The sequence below is a fragment of the Dipodomys merriami genome, unplaced genomic scaffold (genome assembly GCF_024711535.1).
Source record: "Dipodomys merriami isolate MVZ:Mamm:240054 unplaced genomic scaffold, mDipMer1.0.p SCAF_4, whole genome shotgun sequence".
NCBI classification, from domain to species: domain Eukaryota; kingdom Metazoa; phylum Chordata; class Mammalia; order Rodentia; family Heteromyidae; genus Dipodomys; species Dipodomys merriami.
Window position 1 is genome coordinate 22,557,563 of NW_027205603.1, and position 12,366 is coordinate 22,569,928.

Consider the following 12,366-nt stretch of genomic DNA (forward strand, 5'->3'; position numbering starts at 1 on the left):
ATAATTCCCATGAAATATTTGTAAAACTGTACAAAGTATGATAAGACTACATAGTTTTTTTTTAATTTTTTTTTTTTTTTTTGTCGGTCGTGGGGCTTGAACTCTGGGCCTGAGCGCTGTCCCTCAGCTCTTCAGCTCAAGGTGAGCGCTCTACCACTTGAGCTACAGCGCCACTTCCGGTTTTCTGGTGGTTTATTGGAGATAGGAGTCTCACAGTCTTTCCTGCCCGAGCTGGCTTTGAACCGCAATCCTCAGATCTCAGCCTCCTGAGTAACTAGGATTACAGGCATGAGCCACCAGCACCCGGCTTAGTTTTTTTTTAATTTTTTAATAAAAATTTTCTAAAAAAGAAATATGTATATGAGTAAATTATTTCTAAAATATCATAAATACATATATATCCTTAACAAATACATTATAGATAACATATCCATCACTTAATGTTATGTAAGTATATGTGTATGATTAATATCCTTTTACAGGTATGCATGTCTTACCAAATCATATTTTCCTGGCTGAATAAGACCCAATTCTAGAAGTGAAATTGTTAGCTTAAAAGAATGATATGCAAAAAAAAAAAAAGAATGATATGCAGAAAATTTGGTTATATAATTTAAACTTAAAAAGATTTATCATAAGAATTATCTTTTTCACAGTTACAATATCGACTTTTTTTTAAATTTTAATTTAATTTTATTTGTGAACATACTGTACAGAGGGGTTACAATTACGTGGGCAGGATAATGCGTACATTTCTTACCAAGCATTGCAGCCTCCTCCTTTGTTTACCCTTCACATCCCTTCCCAGCCTCCCCCCTCCCCCCCAATCCCAATCTTCTCCTTCCCCCCTCCCTTCCCCCCCCCCCCCCCCCCCCCGCACCGACGTTGTAAAGCTCGTTTTGGAATGACAACTTGTACTTCTCATTGTTGCAACAGGTCCACCTGTATCCTTAAACAACTGGTTTTTCCCCATCTCCTCCACAAGTTATACTGACATCAAATATAGTGAAAGCAGGGGTTATACTGTGGGGGAGGGACATACAAAGCAACAAAGAGATAATCTTATAAATGCGTTAGAAACACATGCATGAAAGAAAAAAACATTAAAATACACATCTAAGGGTTCATTTTCCTGACATCACATTATCTGACCTTTTCTGCTTGACTCATACATATACTAGATATTACAAATAAGGGAAACCATGGGACCTATGTTTCTTTGGGCCTGGCTTACTTCACTTAATATAATTTTAATATCGACTATTTTTAAATAAAGTATTTTCACTGCAATTGAAGAAAATGATCTCATCATAGATAAATTCAGTCCATAATATCTCTATTGGAGCCTGAATATCTCTATTGGAAGCATATAATTTGTTAATACTGATTGTTAGACAAACATTATTTGCACTTTGAAATATTGCCATTGTCTTACTTATGTTCTCCATTCCCTTTAATAAGGAACTGCTTGTGACTGCCATTTCCCAGTGGAGCTGATCCATCCTCATCCAAGTCAGCATCAGCAGCAACAGCAGCAGGGGCTTCACAGCAATGCTTTTTCAATGATATTTTCATTTCATTCCTTTTGTGCTGCTTCTTTTTGTGTTTAACCTTCAATAAAAGTTTGAGGCTAAGTATAATTACCTATCAAAAAATTGTATGTTTTTCTTTTCATCTACTCCTTGCTATCCAACATTTTTACTTTCTCTTTGAGTGAAGTAAAAAGAAAGTGAGAAATGTATCCTGTTCTGTCTTTACTACTTCAAAATTTACATTCAACAGCTAAATTTAGAGAAAGTGACCTGACAGAGCTTTGTGATTGAAATGAGGTTTTCCTTTCCTCCAAGGAGCCAAACTCAACCTCCCCATTGCCTTTCTTTTTCTTTTTTTGCCCATCCTGGGGCTTGATCTCCAGGCCTGGGCACTGTTGCAGAACAACTTCTACTCAAGTCTAGCACTCTACCACTTGAGCCTCAGAGCTACTTCTGTTTTTTCCCCATGATTAATTGGAGAAAAGAGTCTCATAGACTTTCCTGTCTAGGCTGGCTTCAAACTGAAATCCTCAGACCTCAGGCACTTTACTTCAGTAGCTAGGATTACAGGCCTGAGCCACCTACACTGTGCTCCATTGCCTTCTACAATATTTTCCTCATTGGGATCCTGGGAATGGACAAAGTGAAGTCACTCACTGAAATGTATGAATCAAGTGAGCAACAGTAGTAGGAGTAAAGTTGCTGAATTGATAATACGTATTCTAGAAAATGAAATGGCTCCAATTTTCATACTCACTATTCACAGTATTTATGCAACTGAAAGATGAGTGTATAATTACCTACTTGAGCCTTATTAGCTTTTGATATTCTTTCTTATTCATTGCTTTATTCCAATTAAGCAGTTTATACGCAAGCCACTATGAAAAAATACATTGGCCTTATGATCCTTTTAGCTACATCACTGGGATTATCTCAGGTTAGAGGTCATATGGTATTCTGGTTTCCCACGTTCCATAGCACTTGGAAAATTGACAGACTAAAGATAATGGAAACACAAAGGTTCTGAAAAGATTTTTGTAAACTCTAATTATTCAGATGAAAGAACTGATCCATACTTAAACAGATACCATATTTTATATGTGAGATTCCATTAGCAGAAAAATGAATAAAATTGACTTGCCAAGAAAAACACACAAAAAGACAATAGCAGCAAGTGAAAGTCTCCCTGGTTTTGAAGTGAACTTGTAGTATTCATGCAGTTCATATTCTTCTTATAATTTTTGCTATAATTCTCTCTTTGGACAAACTTTTGATATTTTGTCACTATGTGGTGGAAAATAATTGACATTTTTTGATTCAAGTTTTGCCTTTTTACATTTATTAGCCCTATGGTTATAATGTAAAGGTTTCTAGTACAAGCCTCATATGGGTCTTGTTTTCTTCAACAGCAGAAATACAGCTGTCATCATTGTATTTGTTGTTGTTTTTGTTTAAATGACACGGTTCATCTCTTTGGTGTGGATAAGCCACTGATCCTTTGGTTTACTTAATATAGCAAATATCTAAGCTCCAATAAGTAATATTTTTGAAATCCTCCTGCCTCATCCTCCTCATTGGTTACCGGCATGTGCCACCATGCCAGCAATAATTAATATTTTCAGTCACTTTTTTCCTGATTTTTAAAATTTTGGCTGTAGTTAGGTTTGAATTCAGGGCCTCAACTTAGTTACACAAGTGCTTTACCATCGAGAAATTCTTCCACCCTTTTGCTATGATTATTATTAAGACAGGGTCTTAGCCGGGCACTGGTGGCTCATGCCTGTAATCCTAGCTGCTCAGGAGGCTGAGATCTGGGGATCACAGTTCAAAGCCAGCCCAGGCAGGAAAGTCCATGAGACTCTTTTCTCCAATTAACCACCAGAAAACTGGAAGTAGCACTGTGTCTCAAGTGGTAGAGCACTGCCTTGAGCTGAAAAGCTCAGGGACAGCGCCCAGGCCCAGAGTTCAAGCCCCACAACTGACAAATAAATAAATAAATAAAGAGAGAGAGATAGGGTCTTGCTTTTGCTCATTTTATCCTGGACAATGCATGGTCTTTCTATTTACATGTCCCATCACAACTTGGGTGACAGGCACAAGCACTACATCTATCTTTTTCCACTTAGATGGGGTCTTGCACATCTCAAGACAGGGCTGACTACAAACCTAGATCTTACCATTTCTGCTGCCTAAGTGATTGGGATTACTGGTTTGAGCCAATAATTGAGGTCATATTCTTTTCACTTGTGTTTAAACACTTAAACTCCTTTCATTTCAACAGCAACCGGTTCTAAGGTGTTTGCTGTTAGTTTTTGTACTTTTCTAACTACATTTCTTCATTTGTACCAAAACATGCAAAAGTGGCTGGTTTTCTTTGGTTTGAGTCACAGTCATTTTATGTGCCAAAGTGCATGTTTTCAAACTGACTTTACCTTTCAGAAATGGACAAAAAATAAAAGAAAATACCTAAAATTTAATATTAAACTTCTAATATATCTTTGCCTACTCTCAGATCAGTGAAACTATAATGAAGACATGAAAATAATTAACCTTGGACTAATGTAAGAGAAAACCATGAATCATACATTTCATTTTCTTACTGGTGTTTGAAATAAATTTAATTTATTATGTGTTAGTTTTTCCAAAATCTAAACTTGCTGATTTAGTATTACAGAGTCTGCATTACATATAAGAAGATTTGGCCTCAACAAAATTTAAAGACTATGGCGTATGCAAATGAAGCAAACAATAATTTACTAAAAGGCAAAGTCAATAAACACCAATCAGAACAAAAACCAGATTCTCAAACATTAAATTAAATAACATATTTTGGTACTGTTAAGCAGTTCCATAGCTTATCAAATGTAGTTACAATGTATGCTAATGTCTACTAAAAACGAATAAAAATGGTTACCAATTGTAACATACAGTTACAATTTATTCTAATGTCTACTTAAAAACAATGGATGAAGACTTTAATAAAAATGGTTACCAATTGTAACATACAGTTACAATTTATTCTAATGTCTACTAAAAACAGTGGAAGAAGACTTTAATAAAAATGGTTACCAATTTTTAACACTGATATGAAGTTTGGTAGGAGGTAATTTTGTATACAACATGAAAATCCTTTTGTGATAGGTTTGATTCTCTAATGACCATTGGATTGAGTTTATGAACCTTACTCCTTCATTCACTATAGACATAGAAAACACACACCAGAAGTAATTCTATAATCTTGATTCTAATAACTACTCATAACTCCCATTCTAAGTCACTGGGAATGATCTATCTTTTATTTGTTCACTTTTATTTAGTACAATTTGTCTTCTAAAGGAAATTAAAGGACTATCACCTTTCTCTGACATACAGAGAAAACCATCAAATAGGCATAACTTTTCTCCATAGTTCTTTACTTTCTTAACCTATTTTCAGCTTTTCAAAGGAATTGGGTGCTCGCTTCAGCAGCACATACACTAAAATTGGAATGATACAGAGAAGATTAGCATGGCCCCTGCACAAGGATGACACGCAAATTCGTGAAGCATTCCATATTTTTTTAAAAAAGGACTTGGATGCAACTTTTAAAATAACTAATTATGATAGCAAATTCTTTACATAATTAAAATATTTTCAATAATTAAAAATAGAATGATCTAGTTTCACATGAATGCAACCCAATGTGTATAGCTGTTAGACTGCTCATAACTTCAGCTATATATTAACACAGATAAAATTTAATCTGACAATTTTTATTATTTAAATAATATATGTTATACTAAATATGTTATAATAAATATTATACCAATGAACAACAAAAAGAAACACTTGCATAAATTCCAACAATAAACTACATTAGCCATAATTACTACAGATGTTATGAACACACTAAGTTGTATAATTAGTTAAACTATTATGTTATAATACATTTAACATAATATATTATAACAATATAATAAAATATTATATTATAGACTGATTCTTAAAGGTTAGTCTTAAAGGTGACTTAATTGGAATGTGCTTTATTTTAAAACAAAGAACAGCCAGAAGTATGAATTTGAAAATTTTGCATACCTGAGACTTGATATTTTTCCTTCCATCAGGCTTTTTTTGTTCTTCCTCTAACATCACTTCTAAATTTTGTTTTCCTGTCAAGTTTATACATTTATTTAAAATAACATGCTTCAAACAGTTTAAACACTTTAAAAACACTTGAACACTTAAAAAAAAATAGAAAGCTGCCTGCCGCAGATGACTCACACCTGTAATCCTAGCTACTCAGGAGGATGAGATCTAAGGACTGAGGATCAAAGCCACCCTGGGCAGGAAAGTCCATGAGACTCTTATCTCCAATTAACCACCAGAAAACCAGAAGTGGCGCTGTGGCTCAATTGGTTGAGCGCTCACTTTGAACTGAAGAGCTCAGGGACAGCACCCAGGCCCAGAGTTCAAGCCTCATGACAAAGAAAGAAAGGAAGAAGGAAAGAAGAAGGACAGAGAGGCAGAGAGAGAGAGGAAGGAAGGAAGGAAGGAAGCAAGGAAGGAAGGAAGGAAGGAAGGAAGGAAGGAAGGAAGGAAGGAAGGAAGGAAGGAAGGAAGGAAGGAAGGAAGGAAGCCAGCTGTGGGTGGTAGCTCATACCTATAATCCTAGCTACTTAGGAGGTGGAGACAGGAAGATGGTGGTTTGAGGCCCATAGCAAAAGTTAGTGATACTCTCATAAACAAGTAATAACCTGGTGGTACATGTCTGTAGTCTTGACTGCTCAGGAGGCAGATGTAAGAGAATTTTTAGCTTGAGACCTTATCTGAATAATAATCCTAAAAGCAAAATGATTAGGGTATGAACCCTGAGTTCAAATCCTGAGTTCAATTCTCATTAGCCCAATCCTCATTAGCTCAAAAAATATTTTAAAAAATCAATCATGGTAATTACATTTTTTTCAAATGAAGAATTGAAATCAAGTGTAATTCTAGCTGACTACAGAGTTAGGAAGTACTCATAAATATAAAAACTCTGAAAATGTTTTAGGTACTGCCTATCACTAGGTTAAAGACATAAAATAATAGTCAAGTCTGGTGACTATGCAATCCCAGTAACTAGGGAGACCCAGACCCTGAGTTTAAGCTCCAGGACTGACCCACAAAAAAGAAACAAAACAAAAAAAGTTTCAAGTCATTTCTTAGCCAGAAAAATAAGGAAAAATGAAGACAAATCATTTATATATGAAAGTAACTTGAAATTTACATTTGTGTTCACAACTCCAAGACATGTTAAATTATCTTACCTAAAATTTAACATGCATGATTGGGATAAAATGAAAATACATTTTATGTTATATTATATAACACATTTCCTTACAGCTGACTTGATTACATACCTGATTACAAACAATAATTATATGTATAAAAGTAAGCCAAACCTTGAAAATTTTTAGCAAAGTACAAAGATAGAAGTTTAACATACAAGCATGAATTGCTCTTCTAGAGTTTAATGACAAACATACTGAGAAAGACAACATAAAAACATTCTGATCTGCCTCAAAAATACCTAGAAATAAACCCAAAGACATCAGATAGGTCTATTTTAAAAACTATAACCCAAGGAAGGAAGATTAAAGTCACTAAAAGGACTTCCTGTATTCATTAGTTGACAAAATTAACCTTCCTGCCATATATCCAAACTTAAAATGTGATCCTCATAAAATTCCAATGACATTCTTCACAGAAAGAGAAAAACAATACAAAAATTATATATATAAGCAGAAAGACTCCAAGTAGTCAATGTAATCCTGAGCATGGCTAAAGGTATAACAATTTCAAATTATTCTACAAAGCCATGTTAATACAACACCCTGTTGCTCACACAGAAACACATATATACTAATGGAATACAACAGAGGACTAAGAAATGAATCCACACAGCCAGAGCCATATGAAAATACTAAAAATTGACAAATGTAATTGCATCAAACTAAAAGATTTATCCATGTCAAAGAAAACACCAGAGTAAAAAGACAGTATATCAAATAGAAAGAATTACTTGTGAACTATCCATCTGGAAACATTTTCCCAGAATATATAAACAACTAAAAAATTAAACACCAATAGAATTTTTTAATCCATTAAGTAAATGAACTTATAAGGCAGAGATTATGCAGATTCACTTCAAGGCCAGCACAAAGAAGGAGTTGCCAAGATCTCATCTCAAAAACAAGCTGAGTATGCTGTTGGATGACTGAAATCCCATCTATACAGAGGACAGAGGTAGGAAGATGTAATACCAGGCCTTAGTCTACCTCATCAAAAAAACCAAGAGCCTATCTAAATAAATCAATAATAATAATAACATGTAGGAAAAAAATGGGCTCAGCACATGGCTCAGGTGGCAAACACTTGCCAATAAGGAAGAGTCCTAAGCCTAGTACAGAAAAAAAAATATATTAACCAAAAGTCAAATGAAGAGAGTTCTCAAAATGTATAAATGCCAATTAAATATATGAATATGCTGCACCTCATTAGGCATCAGGGATATTGAACACAAAACTAACTACACTGAGATTCTCTCTTTCTCCAGTCAGAATGATTATTGTTAAGGAAACAACAACAAATACTGTCAAGAATGTAAGGGAAAGGAACACTCACAAACTATTGGTGAAATTGAAATTTACTCCAGTCATGATGAGAATCATCACAAAGATTTCTCAAAACTGAAAAAACATATGAAAGTAAAAGGCAGATTACTTGAGAAAGCAAAGAGGTATAGTTTGACAGTAAAGGAGTACAATAAAAAATGAGGGTCAACATTTAAATTTACATTTAAATTACATTCTATACATATAAGAAAATGACAAGAAGAAATTTATTAAAATATACAAAAGTAACAATGTAGCTATCTCCCTAAACAATTTGAAAATACATGGAATAAATTGAATCATGTACATGAACAAGCAAATAATAAAGGATAAAAAAAAATCTTGTATTAGTGGCACAAATTACAATAACTAATACATAAAACTATAGATTACTATTCAGTTTCTAAATTAAATGTGTTTACATTAAAGTAGAAACTTCATTATTAATAAGTTTTTTATGTGAAAATACTGTACAGAGGGGTTACAATCACATGAGCAACGTAATGAGTACATTTCTTATCAAGCATTGTTGCCTCCTCCTTTATTTTTCCCATACCGTCCCTTCCCTCCCATCTCCACAACTACATCCCACCTCCCCCCATTAAATTGTAAAGTTTGTTTTTCCACATAGCATCTTGTACATCTCACTGTTGCAATGGGTCAACCTGTATCCCTATTTAAACATTTTGTTTTTTCCCTTCCCCTCTCCAAATACTACCAACATCAAATACAGTGAAAACAGGGGTTATACTACAGGGGAGGGACATACATAGCAAGAAAAACATCATGTGGTAACTTACAAATATGTTAGAAACAACAACAAGAAAGAAAAAACCACTTGTGTCCTTATCTTGAAGTTCATTTGGCTTAACATCATCTTATCTGACATTTTCTGATATGTAGTAGATATTGCAAATAAGGGAACCATGGGACCTATGTTTCTTTGGACCTGGTTTACTTCAATTAATATAATTTTTTCCATGTCTTTCCATTTCCTAACAAATGGAGCAATGTCATTCCTTCTGATGGAGGCATTGAATTCCATTGTGTATATATACCACATTTTCTTGATCCATTCATCTACCGAAGTGCATCTGAGTTGGTTCCATACTTAGCTATAGTAAATAATGCTGCAATAAACAGAGTTGTGCTGGTAGCTTTAGTATGGTCTTATTTGTGATCATTTGGGTAAATGCCCAAAAGTGGGATTGCTGGGTCATAGGGGAGGTCTATGTGGAGTCTTTTGAGGAACCTCCATACTACTTTCCAGAGTGGTTGAACAAGTTTACACTCCCACCAACAATGCAGTAGGGTTCCCTTCTGTCCACATCCCCTCAAGCATCTGTTGTTATTAGAGTTCTTGATTATAGCCATTCTAACTGGAGTGAGGTGGTATCTCAATGTTGTTTTGATTTGTATTTCTTTTATGGCTAGAGAGGTTGAGCATTTCTTCATGTGTCTATTGGCCATCCTTTCCTCTTCAGAGAAGTTTCTCTTTAAGGCTTTAGCTCACTTATTTATTGGGCAGTTGTTTCTTTGAGGATTTGTTGTTGGAAGATTTAATTTTTTGAGTTCCATTTAATTTTATGAGACCCTTGTCTGTTGTATGGCTACTGAAGATCTTCTCCCAATCCATGGGCTTTCTATTGATCTTGCTAGTTATGTCCTTTGCCATGAAGAAGCTCTGCCACTTCATGGAATTCCATTTGAACAACCTTTCTTTGATTTGTTGTGTTTCTGAGTCTCTGTTAAGAAAATTTTGGCCTGTGCCAAGGAGACCTAGGGTTTCTCCTATTCTGTCCTATAATGTTTTCAGGTTGTCTGCTTTGACTCTGAGGTCTTTGATCCATTTGGAATTGATTCTGGTGCAGGGTGATATATAAGTATCTAGCTTTAGTTTTCTACAAGTGATTAACCAATTTTGCGAGCACCATTTACTGAAAAGGCTGTCTTTCTTTCATTCTATTTTTTTACCTCCCTCATCAAAAATTAGGTGACTATAGGTCTGTAGGTTCATTTCTGGGTTTTCAATTCTATTCCATTGGTCCTGGGGTCTGTTCTTGTGCCAGTACCAAGCTGTTTTGATTACTATGGCTTTGTAGTAGAGTTTGAAATTTGGTATTGATATTCCTCCAGTACTGTTCTGTTAAGGATCGTTTTTGTTATTTGGGGTCTTTTATTGTTCCATATGAATTTTTAGATTGCCTCTTCTATTTCCTTGAAGAATGAGGTTGGAATATTGATAGGTATCGCATTGAATTTGTAGATAGCCTTGGGAAGTATTGCCATTTTCACGATGTTGATCCTTAGAAACTTCATTTTTATCACAAAGGCCATTAGCTATAAACCTTTATAACAATTCAAAAATTGAATAAACCAACATTTTGAGAGAATGTGTTATATTTCTGAAACATGATTTCTTAAATAATGTGAAATTATTAGGAACTTAGGCTTTAAAAAATTTAAATGCAATATAAACCTGATTTTATTTATTTATACTATTGCCTGAGCTTGAACTCAGAGACTGGGTGCTTGCTGGAAGCAAGTGCTCTACAATTTGAACATGCTAGTTTGATTGGCTAGTTGTTTAGAGATTGAATATCTAGGATTTTTCTACTGAGATTGGCTGATCCTCTGTCTCAGCCTCCTGAGTATCTAGTATTACTGACATGAGCCATTAGTGCCTGGTTTCTTTTGTTTTTGTTTTTGTATTTGTTTTGGTCAATTTTAAGGCTTGAACTCAGAGCTTTTTGGCTCAAGGCTAGGACTCTACCACTTTGAGCCACTGCTCCACTTCTAGTTTCTAGAGGCTAATTGGAGATAAAAACCATGGACTTCCCTGTCTGGGCTGTCTTTGAACCACGATCCTAAGATCTCAGCCGCCTAAGTAGCTAGTATTACCAGTGTGAGCCAATGAAGCACAACTCTTTGCTCTTTTTCAATCAAAACTCTCACAGTTACTTTTTTCTGTAGGGTAGGACAATTTACAGAAATTCACTATCAAAAATCTTACCAGAATAATTGCATGGAATACTGCTAAGTACATTTTCTTCATATTTGGAAAGTGTTTTCTTAATGCTATGAATTTAAAGAATGATAAAATTATTATTTTGATATTGATACAAAAACTATTACCAAATACATTGAATTTTGAGCATTTAAAACTATCTAAGCATTACTTCTGGTATTTATTCCATATGTTTCAAAATTGAGCTAGACAAAATTTAGCAAAACTGGGCTGAGAAGGTGGCTCAGTGGTAGAGCACTTGCCTTGCATGCCTGAGGCCCTGAGTTCGATTCCTCAGCACCACATAAGCAAAAAGAAAAAAGCCGGAAGTGGCGCTGTGACTCAAATGGTAGAGTGCTAGCCGTGAGCTGAAGAGCTGAGGGCTAGCACCCAGGCCTAGAGATCAGGCCCCACAACTGGACCCCCCAAAAAATACCAAAAAAAAAAAAATTTAGCAAAACTTATCATGAAAGAAGACAAAGATGAAATGATTCTAATAGAGGACAACAGAGCTCAGCAGATTAACTTGACTGACATGGTACAGTGGAAAGTTCCCAGATTCAAAGAATAATTCCGTCTCTATAATAAACACTTTATTATTTTCAAAATCCCTTTATGTTAGGCTAAAAATCTTCTAAGCATAAAGGATTTTGTATCTTTAGTTCACCATATTATGAAAGCTAAGAAAGATAATAGAAAAAAATGTATAAAAATGGAAAAGAAAGGAATATTTTTGAAGATCATATAATATTACAATCCTTAATAAATTCAATCACTTTTGTAGGGTTTAAGATTGAAATGCTACATTTATCAGAAAATTATGAATGCTATCTTTGGTTATTCACATTTCTGTTTTGCAATCTTGCAAAGCAGGGCATATCAGTTATTTCTAATTTTGATTATTGTAAATTAATTTTATTAATGTATTAGCTCCTTAAATAAGATAAACTAATTGTCCCAAATTAGTAAACTAACCAAACAAAGCAAGGGCAGAAAATTAATAAAACTCAGGATCAGTAGATCACTAAGAGAATTGTCCTTAGTCTCCAACTGGCTTGGAAGACAAAATTCTCTTAGGGCATATATAGTAATTTGTCATTGTTACAATAGGCACATAGACAAGAGCAGGAAAGAGGATGGGCCTACAATCTCTCTCCAAACTTGGGACCTTCCAAATATAAGCAACACCCATTTC

At 34.6% G+C, this 12,366-nt stretch overlaps 1 protein-coding gene and 1 non-coding gene across 5 annotated transcripts in view; one reads left to right on the forward strand and one right to left on the reverse strand.

The window, feature by feature from the left end:
* LOC138806220 (POTE ankyrin domain family member A-like) overlaps nucleotides 1–12,366 on the reverse strand; it is an 87,371-nt gene that overhangs the window by 59,723 nt on the left and 15,282 nt on the right. For 3 of the 4 annotated variants that reach the window (XM_069991755.1, XM_069991756.1, XM_069991754.1), the window contains 3 exons: nucleotides 11,178–11,242; nucleotides 5,607–5,680; nucleotides 1,436–1,611 (listed from right to left, as the gene is read on the reverse strand). The exons of the other annotated variant lie outside the window; for it this stretch is intronic. In XM_069991755.1, the coding sequence (XP_069847856.1) occupies nucleotides 1,436–1,611; nucleotides 5,607–5,680; nucleotides 11,178–11,242 (315 nt within the window). The remainder of the gene's footprint in view (nucleotides 1–1,435; nucleotides 1,612–5,606; nucleotides 5,681–11,177; nucleotides 11,243–12,366) is intronic. 4 annotated transcript variants of the gene reach the window in all.
* LOC138806406 (U6 spliceosomal RNA) lies at nucleotides 4,985–5,091 on the forward strand. Its single transcript, XR_011365850.1, has one exon. It is a non-coding gene; the product is annotated as a U6 spliceosomal RNA (small nuclear RNA).